We start from the raw sequence: 25973 nt of genomic DNA on the forward strand, positions 1-25973 counted from the left end.
TCATTCACTCCAATTCACCTCCACTCACCTGGCCTCTTGGACGCATCGTCTCCACTCACCCTGGCGCTGATGGAACAGTTCGAGTCGTCACAGTGAAGACAGCTTCTGGGACTTTCACACGGCCTGTTCACAAGGTCTTCCCTCTGCCATGCAATGAAGACTAAGTCCAAGAAACCTACTCTATGTACATATTAGATTTAAGTGTGGTTTACGTTTGCTCTTGTGTTTTTTAATTAATTGTCTGTTGAAGCTGTAATGCTTCAAGGGGGCCGGAATGTTCGGTATTCATATTTTTAGAGTATTTAGAAATTAATCATTATGTTAATTAAGTCACTGGTTAATTAATCATGCTAATGTGTATATAAATCACCACATTTATTGTAATATTATTTAGTCTCAGTAACAATTTATTGTAAATAGACTCCCGCTTTCAATATTCAAATGAGATTGCTAAGCCTGCTCGAATTTCCCGCCACAGTAAGGCCTATTTTCCTGTACTACATACCCATGAATCACCTGACGCCGTGTTTGCTTCAATCGCATTTCCTATTGGCCATCGAATTCCTAGACCCCTCTAAACCGCAATTGCATTTTTCAAAGTGTGAAGCCGGCGATCGGCGTCTGTCTGTCCACGGTCGGCGTCCATAACTCACGGTGTATTCCGTTTCTCGTATCTCGGGACATTAATTGCCCATTTTACCTCTCTTAAACGTATTTTTAGGCTATAGATTAATTATATCTGGCCTCCCTCTCCTCTATAGTACATTTAACTATATATACATTTTAATTTCCCCCTTTTGTTTGTGATTAAATTACTTAAATTGTGATCTAGTGCTTTCAGACTCTTCAAACCTCAAGACAGTGTGTGCGCGTCCGTGTATTACTTCTAGACTTTCCGTACGTTTTCACCGCGACTTCCGCGTATTAGTGAGCTCTTTGTGATTATGAACTTGGGTGCGTTGCGTTCTCCAAAATTCTACAAAACAGAAGCACTCGGTCTAAGGACTCCGCCATCCGCCATCGCTCCACCATAGACGACGCCGCTGCCATACTCTCCACCTTTGGATAATTGGACTCAAGGTACAACCTTAAAGTTTTGTGTGTGGTTTAATTAGACTCTAAAACTAATCTCATTTGCCCCTCACAAGACATTTTATTCCATCTCGGGACCTCAGTGCCCTTCAAATTGCAGATTCGCCATTTTCTCTAATTTAATTATTTTTCTCTTGAACTATTAATTAGTTCTGGTCCTTCGAGTTATTAATTATTTTCATTTTCACCCATTACGCCCCCAACACTGTTATATGTATTTTTTTAGGAACACGGTACATGTATTATATACCATTCTTTTCGTCACGGAATTGTGCATAATTTGTATATTTTGAAAAATTATTTTGAGTTAATTGATTTGTGTTATAATACGGAATTATATATGAATATAAAAAAAAGTTTCTGCTTAATATATATGCAAACAGTTTTTTTTGTAAATTAAAATTTCATATCTAAAATTCATATAATATTATTCCTTGTTTTTTGCTGAAAAAAATCCTTATATATATAATATATTTACAAACTTATTTACTGTTTAAAAATGTGTTATAAAAAATGTTGCGCGACCCAAAAAAAAAAAACCCTTGCCACCACAGCATAAAAAGTGGTGGTCTTTTTATGCTTTTTCTTTTTAGCTCGAGGGTTAATAAATATCACCTTTGACTATTAATCACTAAAATAGCCCAGTGTTAAACAAAATTGACTGAAAGTGATGATGACAATGATAATATGATGCAATGTTGTTACACACAAATTTCACTGAAAAACCAATAAAATCTAATGAAACAGTTTACAAGCAGTGGCAATGTTTGAAAGTAGAGCTCCAAGTCAGAACGTTATGATACCTTGGTTTTTGTCTGTTTAAGTAAACTAAAACATTACAAACAAATTGATGATTTGCAGTAGCAGTAGCTGAAGAATGCACAATTAATCAAACATACATTTTACCATAGTCATGAGATTAAAGAAACATAAAAATATTCAACTATGATTCATGAGTTTGTTATTTCATAGAATGATATTTAGAAATTAGAATGCATAATAAATGAGAGAACTGATGTTCTCTATACTGGTCAATATGACATGCACAAATGATGCATACACTTGCAAAGTTTAATGAGGTTAATCTTTTTATTAGTTAGCCCTTTGAGTTTGAATTTTTTTTCATTTTTAGGCGAGTATAGGTTGCCATTTGACCAGTCGGGAAAATGGCACCCGGCGACCTTTACTCGCCGTTCGACCGCAAAGATAAAGCAAATATTTTGGTTACCAACAGCAATCAGGTTTTAAGAAATTTTATGTTTCATCCGCAATAAAAGTCACGAAGAAATTTTAAGAGGATTTTGAAACATATAAGAAGAATGCTGATTGATATAGGAGGGCATTATTAAATGGATCTTTTTGCTCACAATTAATGGAAACCATTTTAACCTACTAGTTTTGGAGAACATCTCAAAGGCTGGAATATATGAAATATTTAATAACGAGTGGCAAAATTTAAAGGAAAACCCCACAATTACTGAAAAAAAGATTTACACATTTTACTTGAAATTCTTATCTACTAAAGTTTTGGAGCAAACAATCCGCATTATTAATTACAAGTTATTTAATTAGGGTGTTAACAACAAATAACTACTTACAACATATTATCACAGATAAGAGGAAATACTGGAAGGTGATCAAGCCTAGTTGACTTTAGGAACTAAATTAGTGTATTAGTGTGAGAGTTAAACACTATGAGGGGTCGACATGCTCTAAGTCCGTGCACCATGCCAACAGCCAGCCTTGCCAACTGAAGCCAAAAACATACGATAGAGCGATGCCGTTGTAGAGCCAGGCACGCCAGCCGGTGCGAGTGTTGGCGTCAATGCGGCTCTCAATCTCCTGACAAAGAGTGCGGCGGTCGTGTGATCGGCCGGACCTTAGATCACAGATCAACCTTTTCTTGCACTCAGCGTCACAGGCTGGCCGCACCGGAGAGTTCTTCCAATAGTATCTGAAAGAAGAAACGGCTGAGTGAAACACTCGATAACCCTTAAGTTACAGATGTTCTGAGATTAGATAACATTTATACAACACACAACAGGTGAGGGTCAGTGAAGGATGAGTGGTGAATGAATGAGGTGACCAAGATCAGTGTGGAGTCAATCTCCACAACACAGCACTCTTTGAATGTCCCGCCAATCTCAACCCCTACCGCCGCTCGCGCATGCGCAGGGGGCAGACCGGGAAGACGAGTGAGGAAAACGTCTGTCGTGTGTCTGCTGTGAACCGAAATGGAAGGCTAAGTCCAGTGGGAAATGGGGGGACGCCCCCTTGAGGTATTGTGTCGTAGAATTAATATTTAATAATTAATAATATGTAATTTCAGATCATCTCAGCAAATCCATTATGTCATTCATTCCATGATTAATTATCAGTCATTAATTCAAATGTTAGATCACGTTGTGTCCAGTTGATTTACATACTAGTTATTTCATATGTTGAACAATAGATATATTCCTAATATATAAATGCATTAATTAATCAAACAATCATCAAAGCTGGCTTCAAGGCCTGTGAATTGCGGTAAATTGTCTCCTCTGTATTAATAAATGTGTTCAGTTAACGTTTCCAACAACAACGATTTGGTCTGGATCTTGAATCACATGACCAGGTCACCAAAATGTGGCATCATTATGCCACATCAGCTGGTTATATAGCCTGGACTAATTACTAAACACACAATGATAAAGGAAAGCTCAATCCAGTTTTAAATAATCAAGCTACAGACAGACCTTTTTCAGACTCAAAAATAGCAAAGTTCCAATTTTCAGGTGAGCACTATATTAACTCAGCATTAGGATGGTCTGAGGGAACAGACCTCAGCATCACTTTATCTGTCAGCATAAGCAAGGTATTAGAGATTGCAGAGAGAACATAGTAGCAAATGAGAACTAAAATTAAGGCAAATAAATCTCCAAGATGTCTATTTGTTTTCTTAGATAAAATATTATGTGACTTTTTGGTGACCAAGTGCCATAATGAATGTTTTACAATATGCTTAGCTTTTTAATTATAGGCCAAAGAGTAAAATAACTGGAATTTTAGAAACCGTGAATTAATCCCTTGGTAAATCATCATAGCACAAGTGCACTAAAAGATTTATTTTTCTTTAGACTGTATTTAGGCCTATAATTTATTTAAAAAACCAAAAAATAGTGGTGGATGAAAAATATTTTTTCATGAATCATTTTATTTCTGTAGCATTAATAGAAATTTGTAAATTATAAAGCCTTAGCAAAATGAAAAAACAACGAATGTAGTAGGCACCCTTGAGTGTGTTATTTTCTCTCCCCTTGATAGTCCTTGACAACAAAAAGCATCAAAATGTCTAACCAAAAATAACACAATTGCTTGGATGGGCAAAAGGTGAAGGTGTGAGAGGATTAGCATTGTTATTATACAAGGTCAAATCCTCATTCTCTGAAGTACAAAACCAAAACTTCCTTTACAAACTCCAAACAAAAGGCGACTAATCCCATCAAAGGATCTCCATCAACAAAAGAGTTTATTTCTGAAAGTTCAAAATTGTTAACATATGGACATAACACATGGATTGGTGAACATTAAAATAGGCTTGTGTCATTATATTTTTAACAATAATAATTTGTTAGTCTGTAAAGGTGTGTGTTATTTTAAAATTACTAAGAAATGTCATTATTTCTATAATTTGGCAATGTAAATCAACTTTCACCTCTTAACTCCCATTTAGTTTCCTTCTTTAAAACAGAACATTCGAGTTAGCTTAGGTGCCCCCTTTTGCTTGGTGCCCTATGCGACCACGTACTTTGCTTACCGCTTAAACCGACCCTGATTCAACCTAACTCTACCAACCTGTAGTACTGGTCGAACACTGTCTGGTTCTCGGCCAGTTTGTTGACCAGAGTATCTAGCTCCTGGGGTAGCAAGCTGGGTACCTGGAAGGCTGTTCTCATGCTGTACAACTTGTACCAGATGGGGTAGTCGTACAAGTTGGCTTCCTTTAGGTTCATAATCCATGTCTCATGGTCCACCACCATCTAGGGATAAGTTAATATTTCAAATAATAGCTAGTCCATTAACATTTCTATTTGTATAGATCTTGTTAAATAATATTAACCACCTTAGACTTAATAATACCCTGTCTGGCTGAAAAAAGTTGGATGGTTCGAGTGGAAGTTGCATGGATGTTTGGATTCTTTATGATGGTTAATTATAAAGAATGATAATTATTTACAAGCCAATAACTTTATCTTACTTCAAAACTAGTAGAAACCTGTTAAAAAAATATAAGGTCTTAGACAAATTAAACCATTAAACCATTCAAAAGGAAAATTGTCTTTAGTTTGGCTTAGGCTGATATAAAAGTGGCTGGTAACTACCATTTAAAACAGAAATTAACCTAGAACCTACGACCAATAACACAAAAACTAAACCAATAAGTTGCAACTGACACATAACTACAGTATATATTTGCCCCTAAAAACGTTCCTGTAAACAAACCAGTGACTCAAATGCCACAAATAGATAAAAAAAAATAAATTACAAGAACGTTATTCTAAGTATCTAAGTATGTGGTTAGAGTGACCGGCTGCCAAATATATCATTTCCGTGTTAACTCTTTGGGGATAAAACTAAACTCTCACCCTGGTTGATTTATCATGGTCTCCGTCCACGTAGTATATCCGATAGCCAGGGTTCAGGTCATTGTAAGGCGTCACTGAAGGTCCGATGAAAGCCACGTTGATAGCTCGTCCAAGGTCCTCGTTATCGTAGAACAATTCAAACTCGTCGTAATGAGTGTGACCGAAAAACTGTGCCGTGACTGTTGATTCATACCTGGGAAGATGAATGAATTACGTTTATTGAATGTCTAAACTAGTATAATTCAAAATACTCCCGCTGTAGTAAACCTGAAGATCTAGCGAATTTCCATTTGCCTGATTTCAATTACTGTAAATCCATTTCAATTAGTGATGGTCAGAACCAGATATCGGACTACGGGATCCAGTGGCAGCTCTAGGACCTTGTCAAGGAGGGGCTCCCGAGGGGTTTGGGGGGTGTGGAGCTTTTTACATTTTGAAAGCTGTTTGGACTTTCTAAAGCAATTTTCAACTCCTAAAACTGTGTCCAATAATAGTCCAAAAACTCCCATTTCACCTGTTGTTTGTCATGAGCAAGTAGACATAAGTAGAGTAAAGTATTTTTTTTCTTTTTTTTAATAGTTTTACCAATTTATTTAATAGATCAGATTTATTAGCCTAATAAAACTAGACTATTAAATAACTGTCACATGCGACGTACACATACATAAACATAGACCTCGTGCATTTAAACTTGACATAATAAGATTCCTCACTGTATTGTTAGTACTGTATACTTTATTCAACTCGGACGTAGAACGGGTACACAGCTAGTCACAGCTATGAATTTACACAGCTGGAACAGCTATCCTGAAGCCTAACCAATTAAGCCCCTCTGTATGTTAATACTATATACTATATATCTTTCGAATCTTAAAGGCTTAAGTCTTTAAAAATGATTCTCAATATCGTACACAATACTATTATCATTTAAACAAACTTAAACTATTTTCTTAACATACCTGTTGATGATGGCGTAGTAGTTTCTACTCCAAACTTTCAGACAGTCACTGTGTCCGGGAGGAATGTGTCCGATGACATGAACTTTCTCTCCGTTAAACTCAGCACTCTGTAACTCGTAAATGAACCACTGCAACTCCTTAGCTGGGTCCGTGCTGTTAAGGAGCAACCACCTACAAGACGGAGGGAGTCATCATAAACTGCTGTTAAGGTCACTCAATAAAAAAATCAAAAAAACAATCAACAAAAGTAATTTTATTAAGCTGCAAATGCATTTCAGATAGCAAAGTTGCTACATATAATATGGATTGTAACTACAATTTAATACAAGATTTCCCATAGATTGCTCCATTTTCTTTGCATTAGCATTGTACTCCATACCCAATGGAGTATCCATGTATGTTTCAATCCAAAAACAATATATTTTTCCCTGATTGATAAAGAGAATCGCAAACAATGATGAAACCTTGTACAGTAGACTCTCAGTAATCCGGCAGATGTAGGACCGTGATACTGCCAATTGTTATCAATAAAAACACTTCAAATGCACTTAAAACCCGTCTCTAAAGATCACGCGATCGGAAACCGCTATTGCCGCAATCGGGCATCACAACGATGACATTTCCGTGACCGCGGGAGGTGATGATAATGTCTACATGACCGCGGGAGATGTTCATGATTTTGCCGAAATCGCAGAAGACCTCACCCGTCAAAAGTCGCCGGATTACTGGGGTGCCGTAGTGGGGCAGTGCCGCATTATAGTGGGTCTACTGTAGTTACTGTTTCCTTTGGTATCATCGCAGCACTAGTCCTCAACACTTTGAAGGAGGCTCAAGCTCTTAAGAGTAAAATATTAGAAATTTAAATTTTAAAACATTTATGTAAATAGAACATAGGCCTATTTGGAAAATATTTTTGTACACCTTAATAGTTGAAATCAGTTAAATTATTTTGGAGGCTTATTAATTAACAAAAATAATTATGTTATTAATAAAAGGAGAAGCACCAGCTTGCACTCATTCGTACTCACCCTTAGTTACATCAATTGCTTGATTACATTGTTCAAACTTCACAGACAATGCATTACAGTAGTGTATTATATTTCACTAAGAATAACAAAAGTCAATGGAAGTATATAATCAATGGTGTAGCAAGACAACATACAGTCTACTAAACCCAAGTCACTAAGCACTAACCAGTTCTTATTGTTGCAGTAGTTCATATTGAGTGAGATGATTCTGAAGCCCGGTCGTACCAGGACGCTGTAGAAGGCTCCTCGACGTACCGTGCGTGACACCGACGATGGCAACCACTTGCGCCACTCCTTATCTAGCGCAGAGTACAACCAGTCAATACCATAGTCGTTCTGGACAAATGGAGGTGGGAAACTGTAACAAAGTTGTACATTTTCAGTTTTATTCAGAGTAAACGTAAAAATTACCACATTATTCTTAAGCCTGACCTTTATATAAACCTCCTCTTTGGCTTGTGAAACCTCAGTACTTCAGTGCTCAGTACACAATGCACATCTTAGGCTATTGTTAATTTTCAGTTTTTTTAAACAAATCTAATGTCAACAATCTTGGTTATAACTGATATAAAATAGATTTAACATTTAGTCTAGGAGCTAGGCAATGTCCCGTGTGCACTTATGTCCCCTGAGTTTTGTTGCGGGGCTTTGTTCAAAACCTATGGGAGCTAAAAAAACAGCTGGTCACGTGGTCCAGATCATGGTCGTTAGGCCACCATATTGGAAAATGGCCGCCAAATTGCTAGATTATTTGCTAATACGTATCTCCGTACCCAGTGGTCCGATTTTAATATTGTAAAGCTCATTTTACTCCTTAACTGAAGGCAAACAAATTTGGTCATTACACATGTTTTGTTAAACCCATTATTGATTGAGATATACGAACATTTTAAATAGGGATGGTCAAGTCTAGAAATTTCGGGAAATTTTCGGGAAATTTTAAATCTTGTTACACGAGACGAGATTTCTTTTTGGCCGAGATTTTTATCGAGACAAGAATAAAAAAAAGAAAAAAAAATTAAAAACGCCTGCAGAAAGTCAATGCAATACCTGCAATACAGGAGCGTGTTGTAGTTGCGTTTCCGTTGCGAAGGCACTCTTATTTAATTAATTCTTTAAATGTAAATATTTCTTTAATTATTTTAATAATATTACTTTAATAACATTTGAGAAGTTTTGTTAAGTGTAAGCAGTGTGAGGAATGTTTTATTACTATAAAAAGTCAAAACAAGTAACTATTTTATACAAATTGAAATTAATATTGCTTTTATTTTATGATTTATTTTATTTTAGGATAAGTTGAACTCTATCCTAACTGATATCACTATGGTTCCTAATCGTAGGCATTTTTAATAAGTTAGGCGTGATTAATAAAAAAATGTTATGCTGATGTTTTTTAATAAAAGATTGTAAATATTCTTGCCTATTATCATTATTTTTGTATTTAAACAGTCATCTAACAATGTTACAAAATCAGGTAAAAATTTTGAACTTGCATTTCCCTGTGTGTATGAGAAGGGAAATCCCGTCTCGATCTCGTCTCGAAATTTTATGAGAAATAAAAAATCTCGTCTCGTCTCGTCTCGAACTAAAAATCCAATCTCGTCCATCCCTAATTTTAAATCTATATATTTAAAAATAGTGGTTTTAAAAATAGGTGTTAAACAACGCCCCACAGCAAAACTTAGGGGACATACAAGTGCACATGAGACATGGCCTAGCGCCTAGCTAGACTAATTAACAAAAATTAAAATTAAGGACTGACCTGTTAACTGGAGCAGCCTCATGATTTCCCAGAGCAGGGAAAATGGGGATTCCTGGGAATAATGTTGTCATTTGCTCCACTGTTTGTTTCAGGACCATCAGATTCTCGTCTCGGGTTTGATTCCAAACGTCATGAGGCGGAAGATCACCAGTCCACAATATATAGTCAATGTCCTAGAATACGATTTGTGTATAAAATAGGAGAGTGGTAGCCTTGTTTTCTAAAGTAAACGTATACAGTGTGCTTATGGTTATTTTAAAAGGAAATGTAAGTGGCACACATTCATTAGCGTACTATCTATCAAAAAAGCTTTTCTGTAGAACCTATTTATATTTAACAAAATTTAGGGGATTGCTTATTGAGTTGGATAAGACAAACAATAGCATCTGATTTTAGGCCAATCCTTACTCAAGATTCTCTGTCAAAAATTTAAATTTGGTTTATTATTTGAGTAAAGTCATAGAAAAAAAGAATTAAATATAGACCGTCAGCTGTGCTGCAGTTACCATAGGTTCTAGCGCACGGACTACACGGCGCTGTGTAGTTACGGTATACACACTATGTAACTACACGGGCGCTTCCAGCGGTCTGCGCCAGAACCTATGGTAACCATGGTAACCGCAGCACGGCTGACAGTCTATATTTAATTCTTTTTGTCTACGGTACAATATAGGAGTACAATATAATAATTGTGCTGCTAGCCCAAGACTTGATGTCTTGTACTGTAACTTCTTAAGGAACAAGCTTAATCCTTGGCATGATCACAAAAATCTAATGGGTTTGGATCACACTTAAACTTAAAAACCTTTGTGATTCCTCCAGCAAAAATGCCACTGGCGTAAACTATAACAATAACAAAAGCTAAATATTAACTGTGCTAATTTAAAAAAGGTTACAGCTAAAATCAACCATTTGTCTGCTCACCGGGTGTGTGCTGGAGATATGTTGTAGCATGTGGTCGACAGTTCGCTTGGGAGAGTCACACTTGCGGTAGTCGCCCCATCGCCCCGCTGCGGCTGCTGGTGTAGGGGCCGGGCCATTGGTCAGACGGCAACACAACGGCTCTTTACAATCAGCATTGGTACCCTCCTGGTAGTACGGGTCATAGTGTGTGTCTGAGATGTGTAGAATCTTGAATGTAGCAGCAGTTGCCTACACAAACCTCTATACCATCATCATCTCATCGTTACAATTGCTGTTACCAATCTACCACTATTGGAAACCAAATTTTGCTCCTTTTAACTGAGACTTGCATTGAGTCAACTTCCGCTCCCATTCTTCTGATGTATTTTATGATATTGTCCTTCCCATAAACACAGTTTCCCTTCTTTTATGGTGGCCACAAAGAAGAGTGTCTGGTTAGAATAACAGGAAAGGGATGTATGGTGAAGAGAATGTAGAAGATTGTTCAGCAAAGAAGTCTGGTGTATATAAGTTTTACAAAGGAGGGACTGTGGAGAAAAAATCAAATGTTCCTTCTCCTGATTGGGAAGTTGTATATTCCTTTAACGTCGTTTTCCTCTGGTAATTCATATAACTGGTCTGGGCCTTCATGTGGAGCTCATACTTCTTCATAGGTTCATGTCCCCTATTTAAAATTTTAATATCACATACTATTCGTTTTTTCCAGTTTACTTTGGAATATAACAAAAATTTATATTACTTATAATGGTTTTACAATTATAGAAGACGTCATAGACCAACTTGACCAGACCACCAGTCTAGACTTTACTTCAGCCCGGTCTCGTTCGATTTTGTCAAGTTTTGTGTTTTTTGTAAACGTGTGTCCATTCTATGTTATCATGTGTCTTATGTGTTTAATTTATTGAACTTTGTTTATTAACGGACTTCGAACTAAGTGATTACCTCACACTGGTTCAGAAAAACCGAAACTAGTTGCCAAAACAGCAATAACGGAGAACTATTTACAGGTATTGTAAACCATTATAAGTATAATACAGTAATCCGGAGCCTAATCAACTCTTTAAAAACAAATTTATATTAATAAAATGCTCCTAAAAATGCAATAATTAAAACTATTTCGGATACTTTTTTTAAAGGGCGGTATCCATAGAACTTGATTGCAGCTCAACTATTTTAACTTATATAAATTTACAATGAACTTGACAATTACCGACGGAGGAGTTGCGGCTTGAACAGGAGGCTTGGGCACTGGAGGAAATACCACTTGCCACTCGTGAGTGGGATTATCCACATCTCCGCAAGCATCTCCGATCACAAAGCTGCAGATCTCTTCAGGGCCGATCTTTAGACGCTTCAACACGTAAACCACTTCTCCCTGCAGTCAAAAGACTGAATAAACTTATGGTAATTGTGCAAGAAGAAAATAGTTTTTTTTAGTTAGAAAATAGCTTTTTGAACCTGGTCTAACTAAATTATTTATTGAAAATTTATGAAAAAAACCAAGGCAAACAAAGAGAAGGTTTCCACTCAAAGGATATGATGTACAGAGATATCTATCCTGACTTATTGATAAGTTCATTCTTAGGTTGTTTAAATATTATAAATACAGTAAATTGTTTTAAATTAGAGATATTTAGGGACTTCTGTCCCTACAAGCTACTAGTCTAATCTAATTATCTAATTTGAAATAAGTTGAAATTATCCAAGTTCCATTATATTAAAGGCTTTTCATCTATTGGGTGACTTACCCCAAACAGCTCTGTGATTCCCTCACAGACCCGAGGCGTCTGAAGCTTGAGACTCACACAGAACTGGTACGTTATTTTGACAATATCATCTCTCGTCTTGCCCCCTCTGATGTAGTGTTGAAGCAGACCCGCACCTGTCATTTTAAACATCATTTTTATACACTGTTGGTGTTTATTGGTTTTAAAAATACTTGTATTGTATTCACAGAGCCAATCAAGTACTCTTTAAATGCTATAGGCCAATATTTTGATAGTTTAATACTTTTCTTTGAAATGGTGACCATACGAAAGTAGGTATTTTAAGTCAAGTATGAATGGAGATGAGTGTAGGATGGTGCGATCTTGTAGTCTCTTTAGTGACTAATGTCGACATATTCCTTAGACACAGCTGTTAGTTAATAACCCATAACTGAGGGACCTACAGTTTATGGTGGAATTCGAATCACATTTTTTGCCTTGTAATTAACAAATTGGTTTAATTATCAGGATAGTACTGCGGATAGTCGTAGTACTCACTAGTGCGGACGTTAATCCACACCAGTGAGTATCTCATCCACAGTGCATGACTATAATATCCACAATTTGTGACTCCTAGTAGCTGGATTACAGGACGACACCACTGTCATATTGTTATTGTAAGGCATTGGCCATTGGAATTCATTATGAATGTTTTATTCATGTTTTCCTAAGTTTGACACTAGTTTTTTGTGGACACGTACATAGTAAGAATGAGTAAAAAGTAGCAAAATGGATGAGTCAAGGAGAAACTCCAAACAAATCCACCGATCACCTTAACTTCTACCTGAGCTATGTACAATTTAGATGGTCTTCTCTCACCAGCTCTACTACAAACAGAAGGGTTATAACACACATCTGACCAGCCCAAGATACAAACTCTGAATCTATGGTGCTGATATGAGTCAAATTTAGAAGTACTACGATTGGTTTTTGTGCTTAAAAGTATGTGTTATACCGATTGGTCTAATCGATGGAAGAGTAGTCTAAGGCAAGGCCAAACTAAAAAAAACAGGCCTCAATGCTCGTCAAGCATGACGTCACGATAGAAGACGGCAATGACGTAGGTATTTATTTTCAAAGGAAAGATTAAAACAACCAGCTGATCACAAACAGCAAACATTACGTCATTGCCGTCTTCTATCATGACGTCATGCTTGATGAGCATTACAGCCTGTTTTTTAGTGTGGCCTTGTCTAAGGCTATCAGACAGCTGTTTTTTTTTTTTTTTTTTTTTTTTTTTTTTGTTTTTTTTTAGTTAGGATCACATAGATATAGCTATAAGTTATAATTGAAGGTTTAGTTGTGATGCGTGATGGTGTAACTTTGTAACTTGAAAGGTTAAAGAATCCTTGACAAAAGAGATTGGAGTGGGAAGGGGGAGGCGTTATATGTGCACAAGAACACACCTGCCTTGCAAGCTGTGCAGGACACCTTCGACATGACACTGGTCTCCACCTCCTGCACCACCTGTTTGAGGTTCATCAGGCGCAGAGCCTTGTCTACAATACGAGGCAGGTGTCTGCCAGACCTTGGCCCTGCGTCCAGAGTATGCAGCAGCTTCGTGTAGTTCATCTGCAACCAAACTCAGTTAAACACACTCCCCTCCATGTTTATCTTGCTTAAAGATCATCTACAGAAAATGTTTAGGTTAGGTTTGTCTGGTCTAAAATACCAATCTGCTAACTTAACTAACTTAATCTAGAGGACGCTTTGTCGCTTACCATTAGTAGCGACCTTATATCACCATTATCAACCTTTTAAATCAAATGAATAACTATTTTAAACTGAATAACATAAACACTTTACTACACTACTATAATCGCTTAATAAAGAGAGCTAAACTCGCACTTTGTGTCTGTTATTTATAGTGGTATGTATGAATGCAGGGTAAAAGTAGATTGGAGATGACCCGTGAAGCTTTGTTACTGACTAAGATGAACGGTTCCTTTAGGCCTGCAGTCCGGAACTGCACGGAACTGCACAGTTTGGAGTTTTTGAGACGGTTTTACTTTTTTCAACTCTTTTCTAAACGCACTTCTTAATTTTTTTTTTTAAACCACAGTGTCCTTTGTGGCTTTTAGGTCCGCCTTCTTCACAAAATCCAAAAATTCTTGATAGGCTGATTCCCTCATTCCCCTGTTGTGGTATTCTTTGCTTTTTATTTTCCAGATACATTCGTGACCTCGGTATTTCTCTATGAATTCGAGTGTCAAGTCTCTTGACGAGGTAGACATGATTAATGTGAAGTACTTAACTAAATCACCACACAACACTACAATGCCAAAATGCGAAAACTGTACTAACAAATCAACAAACAACACAGCTCCGATTATGCTTTTCACCAGTAGTTGACTCACAATGAAGAAAGGATGCGAATGCGATAATGCTTAAAATGTATAGGGGGAGGGGGGAAGCAGCACTGTCTTGGACTGCGGGATTCACCATACACGTTCAATTCGGCCTCAAGGCCGGATGTGTTTCCCATCCGGCCGTCCAGCCAACGATCTGCCTGAAGGAATCGACACACACGATCAGTTTTTCCTGAAAACCGGAACGTGTATGGTAGGCCTTAGGCAGAACAATTTATGAATTTAGTGTCCAATGTAAAACAATTAAAACACCTGGCTACTGGCTTTTTTTGAGTCTAAATCAATAGTCAATGTACTATCACAGCATTCAAATTACCACAGTTCCAAGTATATACTGTGGCACCAATATAATAAAAGTTACATACCTTGAGTGAGCGGAAGGCCTCCAATGTTTGTTTTTCCATCTCCTCCTCACTCCGATGTGGCAAGTTGTGACTTCTCGGGGACAAGAGAGGGTTCTCATCTGACTCGTTGCTCAGGAGTGCGTACTCTTGCCATGTCTTGAACTCTTTTGTGTTCCATACCTTAGCCGTCCACGTGGGGCCCGCTGCAAACGAGAGGCAAGTAATATTATATTTCACCTGAGGTCAATGGAAAACGAGCAAGGGTTAAAAAGACAATTTTTGCCCGTGTGATGAATTATATTTTTCATCATATTGGATCATTAATTCAATAAAATATGGTAGAAAACAAAATACTTTTTATGTAAATATAACCTCTTAAAATGACTTACAACTTGTTTTCAATTCTGCTAATGTAAATAAGTAGATGTTTAGTAAGTTGTGATTAAATCATGTTGTCTAGTACAAAGGTGTTACAGTACATTATACCATCGATATGTCGAGCGATTGACAACAATGCAACAATAGGCTAAAACCTTACCCAATAAATCAATCGATAAATGATTTCAATCGATACAAATGCCTTAATCAAAATTTACAACTCCCTAGAGAGTAAAAATGCTACTTTAGACCTTCAACACATGTATAAACGGCTGTTTTTGCTGCAGTGTGACAAAAAACATTTATACTGTAGTTATAATTATTATTCTTTAACTTCCGTTATTATCAAAAGTGTAAACTCAATTGGAGAGAATACAATTAATTCTAAAAAATACTTAGCACCAAGTAGCAGTTGGTGATTTTCCGCAGTTAGAACACCCACCTGAACTTGAACTTCATTAAGGAGTTAGGATTGGAGGTGGTTCTCTAGACAAAGACTGGAGACTAGTTTGGGGGACTAAATAGTTCTTACAGGTCGCAGTGTAGTCTTCCCCCCAGGTATCATCAGTATCAGTATAAGAAATGTTTACAGTAAAGTCTCGATTGTCCAACTTTACTGGTCAAGACATGGTGAGATAAGCAGAAAGTCTGGGATCACAGAAAATAACAAAAACCAAAAATAAACATGTTAAAAATCATTAAATTACTGACAATTCCTATTTGTCAAATTTATTTAAGGGTTCGAGTTTTTCTTTGGTTGTAACCACTTTTTTCTGTTTGGATGCCATCGTCATAAATAACATAAAATACCCCTACCGCAGCAAACCTGCAGACTAAGTAGATATCAATCCTTCTAATTGGATTTGTAGGCCTACGCAAATATTTCCAGAAACAAGACATACTTCCCATTTAAATAACATTAGATTTAATGAATACCTAAGTTTGCAGCTACGGTGAGAGCAAAAAGTGTTTTTTGACCAATATGTTAACAGCAGCCGAGTAGCCTAAAGTTTGAAATAAAAGATTTGCCAAATTTGATCAACATATGGCCATAAAGAAGCAAAATACAACAGCTTTCTTTTCCTCCATGAGAGAGTTTTTGGAATATTCTCTGTAACCTTTTATTGTACACAAAACCTTCAATATACAAAATTATTTTTTTCAAAGCTCTACAAGATGGTTTGCAACAAAAAATGGGCTCTCAATTTTAAGAAATTTCAAAACCCCATAATACCCAAGACTTCCTCTTGCTGATTCGCAAACGCATTCAAGTTGTGAACCTGGTGTTCTGCTATTCAGACATTCAGTTTACTGTCATAGTCATGGGTAGCTTATGACAATTGAGAAAGAATTTGGAATTGATGCTTACTTCACTTCAAACCTACAAAGCGTATGATTGTATTGTAAGAGACTGCATAGTTGAGCAACGTTGTTTGTAAAGTAAATCCCTAATGATTTTAGTTTTGAGGTTCTTCCATGTCATGATATACTGTAATTTCAAACAAAAAATTAACTTTTTTTGATTTAAAATTACAATTCCCTTTAATATAAACACATTGAATGAAAACAGCAGTTGATAAAAATATGAAAGTGACATTAAAACTGAAAGTACAGTGAGTTTCTTAATTTGCCTACTGTACAGGCAGAATGCAGTGTTGTTGGCTAATTGTGTATACTGTCCATGCTAAATACACAGCTGATTTATAGCAAGGGAAAGCGGACACACTTTCATTGGCTCAGCTGATCTCCCGCTTGGGGCTAAGCTATTATCAAAACCCTACTTTGAGGTCAACAGGTTCTAAAATAACTGATTAGTGAAGTTACATATTTTTTTATATAATTCAGTGATAATCGCTGTTTGCCGGACTAATAATAATCACAGAGAAATTACGAGAACAGGACCTAAATGTATGAGTCAGCTTAAGTGTCAAATTCATTTCTTCCCTCAAGTGTGTGACACTTTTATACTTTTGTTACCATGTTAAATGTGTATATTAAAAATAACTTGCTGTTGGCCCACACTATGCACAGGGATCAAGTAGTCAGTGAAAGCAGTGGTAGCAGCAAAGTGCCACTTCGAACACTAGTTAGTTACACAATAGTGCAGCAAACGCAATTTGCTTTTGCTTTACATATTATATTTCTCCTACAGTTACTATAAACCATATAAATAAATTTGTCTTTCAAGCATTATACAAGACGTTTTTAGGTTTAGGTAAAATCCAAGCGTTGAACGAAATGTAAAACGCTGACCAGTTGATTGTAGTCGTAATATCTGTAAGTGTTGCTAATTATTTTCAAGCGTCCCCGTATTACATGCCTAATAAACGAACACTTTTTTGTGTTGTTTGGTTGGAATACTGGAGTAAGACAAAAGTATGAAAATTTATCAATTAGCTTCTTGGCGTACTATGATCATTGCAAGGAAGCCCACTTTGCCAAGTAACCGTAGGATTATAACTATTAGGACAAACTTTAGTGTCAGCATTAATTTAATCTGTAGAAGACTGAAATTCAAAACCAAACAGTGCCTTTTAAAATTCCCTTCCTCTCAAAATTATCTATTTGTTCAACAATTAGATTTCAACAATTAGAATTCTGAAAATCTATCAAGTTAATTCATTGTTTTTGACAAAAGACTGAATAAAAATGGCTAGACAGTTTTACAACTCAACACACATCCATGTGTGGATGACCAAAAGCACAGTGCACAATGACTGTGACACAGATTCAAGGCGAGCGAGCTTCTCACTATGGTTACTGGTTCCGCTTTACTCCCTAAGTTAGGTCAAATTTCAACATTTTTCCGAGGGACTCCAAACCATCAGATTACAGCATTTACCTAAAATACAATAATGCAATCTTCTCTTTTTAAATAGTTCACACTTGGGAATTATTTTTGTTCACTGTGGTCATAATTTTTTAATCTCTTTGCAAAAAGTGGCAGTTTAGTTCCAGGATTGTAGGCCAAACACTAAATCCTTTTTTTTAAACAATCAATCATGATTTATTTTATTATTCTCAATCAAATGTTGCCAGCGGAACTTTGAGAAACAAATAGAAATAACAGAATGTATATTATGTTGACTAGGATTGTGAACTTTATAAGCAAGCATAAACAGAGTACTAAAATAGTAAAAAAATCCTTTCAAAGAAATTTTCCCTCTCTTTGTCAAATAATGTTTTTCATTTTCTTATTGTATACAGAATGTCCATAAAATGACAGGACAATTGTCAATACACTAGTATAATACTAAAACTAAATAGTAATATTAAAATACACAAACAAAATAACTTTAATATTAGACAAATGAAATGAAATTTTAATTTAATTTAAACCAATTAAAATTAAATTAAATAAAAATTGAATCAAATTCAAAGAGATTCTGTGCCCTCTTGGTAGCACAGAGCAACCCAATGCTGTAAAACTTTTGGTTAAAAAGTTATTGCAAACATTTAGGATTTTCCCCATAAAATATCATACCGCTTATCCAAGATAAGGGTTGTAGTCAAGCTAAAATTGGAGAGAATGTACCTTTATCTGACAAGGCATATAAATCTCTCAAACAGTAATACCACATCTGGTTGGATGAATAACTCATTACCTTCCATCTAATACAACACTTTCTAGACAAACCCTAATGACTATATATACAGGGTTCGTAAAAAGTCTGGAGACCCCCTGTTAATTTTTTAACAGACCATACTAGAAAAACTAAACTCGGCACACCTTTATGGTATGTTATGAAGTACTTTTTGGGCATAACCGCCACTTGGTGTACATCCCCAAAATGGGGGATTTTTGGGGAAACTAAAAAATTTTAAATGGTAAGACCCATCGAGTGACCCCTCATTTTGAAGGTCCTGGTAAAAGAAAACCAAAAACGCAAACTAGAGGTCTCTATCTTAATCCAATAAAAAATGGCAGCCAATTGAAATTCTCAAAGTTAAATTTAACTTACAGCTCTCTAAGTCTGGAGACCCCTTGTAAATTTTGTAACGGCTCACACTAGGAAAACTAAACTCTACACACCTTTATGGAATGTTATAAAGTACTTTTTGAGCCTAATTGCTACTTGGTTCCCAAACTCAAAATGGGGGATTTTGGGGGAAACTAAATAATTTTAAATGGTAAGCCCCATTGAGTGACCACTCATTTTGAAGGTCGTAATAAAAGAAAACTAACAACGCAAACTAGAGGTTTCTATCTCAATCCAGTACAAAATGGCAGCTGATTGAAATCTTTAGAAATCAGAATTAACTTGCAATTTTATATTCAATCAGCTGCCATATTTTACTGTGTTACGATAAAGACCTCTAGTTTGCGTTGTTAGTTTTCTTTTATTACGACCTTCAAAATAAGTGGTCACTCGATGGGTCTTAACGTTTGAATTTTTTTAGTTTCCCCCTAAATCCCCCATTTTGAGTTTGGGAACTAAGTAGCAATTAGGCTCAAAAAGTACTTTATAACATGCCATAAAGGTGTGTAGAGTTTAGTTTTCCTAGTGTGAGCCGTTACAAAATTTACAGGGGGTCTCCAGATTTTTTACTAACCCTGTACCGGTATATATATATTTGAAAAATAGAACTATATAGTTTTACCTTGTGATGTGCCGAGCAATGTAGAAATGAAGAAAAAGAAGACAAGAAACATCCCACGACACATCGCAAACTGAAGCCTTCTGTAAAAAACCAGTTAAATATTAGATAGCAAGTAGCTTTGGACTGGGAACGTGGCAATGGCCTTGTATTATCTGCGATTAGTCATAAAATAATTGCTGAAATATGTTGAAACGTCGACTCTAATTGAGCTATTTATCAAACTAAAACCTGGTGTCAGAAAGGGGATTTTCACTTGCGTTAAGGAAACACTATTGCAAATATTGTAAAAAATTGTTCGAAACTGTCAATAAAAAATCAACTCAGTAGCCCAACAGACACAATAATTAATGCCTGTACAATTTTTTCAGAAAATATGAATTCAATGAGTGTGAGAAAAATCAACATAAGCTATTGGAAAAGTTTTGGTTTATGTCAACAGGAGTTATGGAAGTGGTGTTACTGATGGGTAAAACCTTACTTAAGTATTTTTCTTCTTCATTTGTAAAATTCTATTAATAATTGCATTTTGAAATTTAAACATATTATCTAATTTCTCAAGTTTCTTCTTAAGTTATTTATTTTCTACTCAAGTAATATAGCATTTTCTTATAGAGTTAACCCCCTAACCATTTTAGGATCTGATATTGTTTTTGAGTTAGGACACAAATATAAAAAAATATGCTAAAATAATCAAATTTAAATCATCAATTTAAATTGTATCAGCGAGAGAGGCAACAAAGTCCAGAATTCAACTTTGACAAGTAGTGATATTGTTCAAGATTGATATGGTGACGGTTGAATTTAAAGAATAGAATTTTATGCTTTTTATTTTCCAAGGTAAAAGTTAACTCAAAGATCAATAATTTAACATGACAAACACAGTTATCTAATTCTAAGCATTTCCAAACATACTTTTTCCTATCTTTAAAATCTTCAACTCATTCAGTGATTGCTGGGGCTCCACTTTCGCTCAATTGTACTACTGACCTTGTCCAGTCATCATACATAGACCAGCAGCGGCTATATGGATATATCACACTTTCTACCATACAGTACACGGTAAAACAAGTATATATTAACTTCTTGATCAGCATTGTACGTTTTATTAATTTTATGGAAAGTAAATAAAAGAAAAGTCTATAATACTTTTACTTTCCATAAAATTAATAAAACGTACAATGCTGATCAAGAAGTTAAAATATACTTGTTTTACCGTGTACTGTTGGTGGTTACTTTCGCTGCTAAATCTTAAGAACTAGCAATAAAAGTCCAATAAAAGAAAAGTCTTATAACACTTAATTTTTTTAAGTGTTATAAGACTTTTCTTTTATTTACTTTCCGTAAGTATATTTTATCACCTTGTAAAGATCTACCTAAAGAATTTTGGCAAAATGAGCAAGACAACATTTTTCTAAAATAAAATGACAAACAATTTGTATGAGTCTGACCATAGACTATGGCTATAACTAGACGCTCCATTCCTATTCTAAAATTGTTGCCAGTTTTGGAATAAACATAATGTACCTAGTATACAATACCGGCTTCTATCAAATATCTTAACGTTTTAATAAAGACAAATAACCCTCCACAACCTGATATGTATGACTCCTTCGTTAAGCTTGTCCAGCAGGTCTCGAGAAAAATGATACCTAGAAGCTGTCGAACCCACTACATCGCAGGACTCTTTGAAGAGGCAAAGCCACTGCTAGAATGAAACCAAGGTCTCTTTGACAATGATCCCTTTGCTGAGGACACACTTCTAGCAGGTGAAGAGCTTATGTCAGTCATTGCCGAAAATCGCAAAACTAAGTGGTGTGATCTTGTGGAGAGTTTAGATATGCAGATGAACAGCAGACGGGCCTAGAAGATCCTCAGAGATGTGACAAAACCAAAAGACAACTTTACAACAGTTACTGCCGATCAAGTCGCTACCAACCATCTTTTAAATGGCAAAACCTATGGAAGGAAATACCGGGAACCTGTTGTGCGTTATGTGGCAAGTGAGAATCACTTCCTGGAAGAACCATTCACCATGTTTGAGCTAACTGCAGTCATTACCAGCTTAAAGACTAATAGAGCTCCAGGTATTGACGAGATCAGAGTCGAACAACTAAAGAACCTAGGTAAAAATGCCATGCAATGGTTGTTGAGCCTCATGAACATGTGCGTAAGCCAAATGCATATACCAAAGGCATGGAGGAAAGCTCGTGTGGCTGCACTGCTCAAACCTGGGAAAGGTCCAAACGATCCTAAGAACTTTCGACCTGTTTCTCTCTTATGCCATGCATATAAAATATTAGAACGTCTGATACTCAATCGAATCAGCGATTTTCTGGAACAAAAGATCATTCCACAACAGGCAGGCTTTCGATCAGGCAAGTCTTGTTGTGGCCAAGTTTTAAACCTGACCCAGCACATTGAGGATGGGTTTGAGAGAAAACAGATCACCGGTGTCGCTTTTGTAGATTTAACAGCTGCCTACGATACTGTAAACCATCGAAGACTCTTGGGAAAAGTGTACAGTATTACCAAAGACTATCAGCTGACTTTAATGATAGGCACTTTTCTTCATAACAGGCGGTTTTTCGTGTCCCTTCAAGGCAAGAAAAGTAGATGGAGGAATCAAAGAAATGGATTGCCTCAGGGTAGCGTCTTAGCCCCAGCTCTTTATAACATTTACACTAACGACCAACCGTTCCCAAACACTACACGTCAGTATATATATGCCGATGATATGGCGCTGGCGGCACAAGGTAGGAGTTTTGAAGAGGTGGAACAGAAGCTGACTATGACTCTAAATGAACTTTCCCAGTACTATGACGCAAATCACCTCAAGCCGAACCCTGCTAAGACCCAAGTTTGTGCCTTTCACCTAAACAATAGAGAAGCAGGCCGTGAGTTGAATGTGAGGTGGTGGGGAGACCGTCTTCAGCACTGTCCTACACTCAAATACCTTGGTGACATACTGGACCGCACACTGACATTTAAGGCACATTGAATTGCGACAAGAGGTAAAGTCTCAGCGAGGAATAATATCATCAGGAAGCTCACCAGCAGATGCTGGGGTGCTAACCCTAATGTCCTCAGAACCTCAGCTTTAGCGCTCAGTGTGTCGGCTGCGGAGTACGCTGCACCAGTATGGAATGCATCGTCACATGCAAAAAAGGTTGACATTGCAGTCAATGACATGGCTCGGATTGTAACTGGGTGTTTGAAACCAACCCCAGTACACAAACTCTATCCTATCATAGGGATCGCCCCTCCATCAATCCAACGTGATGTTGCTGCCGACGCAGAAAGGACTAAGCAAGAGACAGACCCTCGTCACCCATTACACGGCCACCAACCTGCAGAGCGACGGCTTCGGTCCAGAAAGAGATTTTTATCATGGACACGAGTCCTGGATGGATCACTCTCAAGCAATCGGGTGGCAAGGTGGGAGGCCACGTTGACTAACCCTCCCATACCAGCCAGGGAGGAACTGGCTCCTGGTGGAGGCCTTCATTACACGGTGTGGAAGACCCTAAATCGAATTAGGGTCGAGGTACCAAAATGCAAGACAAACATGCAGAAATGGGGTCTCTTACCAGACGAAGAAAACATCTTGTGCGCGTGTGGTGCTGTTCAGGATCCTGGCCATCTGCTGATCTGCCCACGCCTAGACCAGTCTTGCACATTAGATGATCTTTTACATGCGAATGACAAAGCCATATCGGTAGCTAATTTTTGGAAAAGCGAAGTCTGATTTCCGGACACGGAAAGTAAGTAATAAAGCCAAAAAGGATTAAAGAATAGATTGTTGCATCTTTATCTTTTACATCACATCAATTAACTCACATCAATAAGAAAAATTGGCATAGGGGGAGAACTAAATTGTATACTGTAGCTCACTCTGAGATTTACATTTTAATTGCAACACCTCATTACAGTGAAGTAAAGCACATGTAACTGATACAACTTAAGCCAACATATCTATAAACAAGACAAGAAAATATAAATTTGTTCTCCAAAGAATAACATAATGCACTTATGCGGTGCATTTATAATGTAGGCCTACCTCAGAAATCAGTTTAGCAAAATAAAAATATACTCTTCATTAATTAACAAGTTTTCTTTTATCTGAATGTAAACATGAGTAGGGTCAAAAATAACTAATTTAATTAAAAATGTAATGATTCTTTTCAGACCCAGGTTTTGTCACATTAATAAAATTATTGATAATCATACTACTGATTACAAAAGCACAGATATATATATATATATATACCTATATATGAACAAATTAACCCTGGAACTGCACTATTGAGAAGAGCTACTGTACAAAGAAAAGAATAAAAATCTATCAAATCTTTAATCTTAATAAAATCAAGAGCTGAATCACAAGCAATATTGACGAAACAGCTGATTAGATTTGAGTTTGTATCAGCTGTTATTGAGGTCACTGAACCATTCGACCAGCTGATTTGTGTACCGTTATGTCTGGGGAGCCTACACCCGGCATTTTCAATTCAACTCCTGAATAGTAATGCACGTACTGGATACATAATGGAAATCAACATAATATCTGATATTTGTGTCATTCGGTAAAAAAAGGTATTGGAAACAAACAGTTTGAAAACTTACAATGATTAAACTACTTCTACAAGCATTTACCCCTGCTGAAAAACATGCATTATACAACGGACTTCAAGTGTTTTCCGTTTCAATAGTTAGTTGTGTATTGTATTAATCATAATTAATTTAATCAGTGATTTTAACCATATAATGGTATTAGCAAGTCTACTGTGGTAAACAAAAAGACAAAAGACAAAATTATTAGGTATTCCAAACCAATAAATATAAATTAAAAATGTGTTTTTATTCATTTCAATTGCAAGTTGCCAATCTTTACAGATAGACAACTTAATTTGTTCAATATGGTGATACAGTAGAACCTCTTTAATCCGAACCCCCGTAATCCGAACGTCCACTAATCCGAACCCCTCATTGCTGTACTCTATAAACTGTACAGCAGTTCTTTATTGTATACTTTATTTAATGTACAGTACTGTTTATTCACCACGTTTACTACCGTATTAAATAAACACTGTATTTTAATTTATAAAACATTTTTTTCACTTTTCCCAAAATAATTTAGATAAATTTTAGCCATGTTTTAGCTATTTGTTATGTAAAAACAACAATATGTTCTGTAATCCGAACTATTCACTAGTCCGAACTACCCCTGGTCCCAATTAGTTCGGATTAAAGAGGTTCTACTGTATTGTTTTTTGAAAGTCTCTCAAAATATAAGCTCTGGAATTATAAATGCCTGAAAGCACATAAAATACGTCAAATAACACTTATACTAATATATTTACACTTATACTGTTTACTCACAACACGGTAAATACATAAATACCCCCGCCGCAGCAAACCTGCAGACTAAGCAAATTTCCATTTGCCTGATTGGATTTACACTAAAATGTATCCTTAAAAATATCACATTTATCCCTATTTAAATAGAATCAGTTTAACACATACTTAGGTTTGCTGCAACAGGGAGGGTAAAGGTGTTTTTTATGTAAAATGTTAATTGTTAGTAAGAAATAAAAACATGTTCCAAATTTGGGCAAAATATGTTAATAAACAAGCAAACTACAACAGTTTACATATTCTCCATAAGAATAACATGGGGATTTTAAATTTGCAATTTTTTGGAATTTTCTCCGCAACCATTAGGCGCATTATAACGCTTCAATATACTAAATTATTTGTTTTTTTAAGCTCTACAAAATAGTTTTTAAAGAAATTGCGAAATTTGATGTTTTTTGGGTCAAAAATGGGAAAACCCCATTTTTACCCCATAAAACCCCCCATAAACCCCCGTTCCCATGGTCCGATCATGCTGGTTCGCGAACTCGTTCGAATAAACGTAGGTTTACACGTTTGTACCAAATTTAATCAAAATCGGAACATTTTTGCTCGAGTTATCGCGCTAACGGACACATATATATATATATAAATATATATATATATATAAATATATATATATATATATATATATATATATATATGAATTTGAACGGATGGTGTTTTTGGCCTCTAGGGACCTCAAAACGGAAAAAAAATCGGTCCCGGG

General features: G+C 36.2%; 1 protein-coding gene across 2 annotated transcripts in view; it reads right to left on the reverse strand.

Annotated features, from left to right (window-relative positions):
* The window catches only part of LOC128988696 (sphingomyelin phosphodiesterase-like), a 64384-nt gene that overhangs the window by 20999 nt on the left and 17412 nt on the right, over window positions 1–25973 (reverse strand). Inside the window, exons 2-13 of one of the 2 annotated variants that reach the window (XM_054410244.1) lie at window positions 19853–19929; window positions 14894–15075; window positions 13566–13731; window positions 12142–12275; window positions 11604–11768; window positions 10394–10621; window positions 9470–9642; window positions 7871–8062; window positions 6677–6847; window positions 5718–5910; window positions 4927–5111; window positions 2861–3046 (exon numbers count right to left, since the gene is read on the reverse strand). In XM_054410244.1, the coding sequence (XP_054266219.1) occupies window positions 2861–3046; window positions 4927–5111; window positions 5718–5910; window positions 6677–6847; window positions 7871–8062; window positions 9470–9642; window positions 10394–10621; window positions 11604–11768; window positions 12142–12275; window positions 13566–13731; window positions 14894–15075; window positions 19853–19929 (2052 nt within the window). Of the gene's footprint in view, window positions 1–2860; window positions 3047–4926; window positions 5112–5717; window positions 5911–6676; window positions 6848–7870; window positions 8063–9469; window positions 9643–10393; window positions 10622–11603; window positions 11769–12141; window positions 12276–13565; window positions 13732–14893; window positions 15076–19852; window positions 19933–25973 lie in introns of both variants that reach the window. The other variant, XM_054410245.1, reaches the window with a different exon arrangement.

This window comes from Macrosteles quadrilineatus, unplaced genomic scaffold (genome assembly GCF_028750875.1).
Source record: "Macrosteles quadrilineatus isolate MER2022 unplaced genomic scaffold, UCM_ALF_1.0 Scaffold_3__2_contigs__length_128488019, whole genome shotgun sequence".
NCBI lineage: Eukaryota > Metazoa > Arthropoda > Insecta > Hemiptera > Cicadellidae > Macrosteles > Macrosteles quadrilineatus.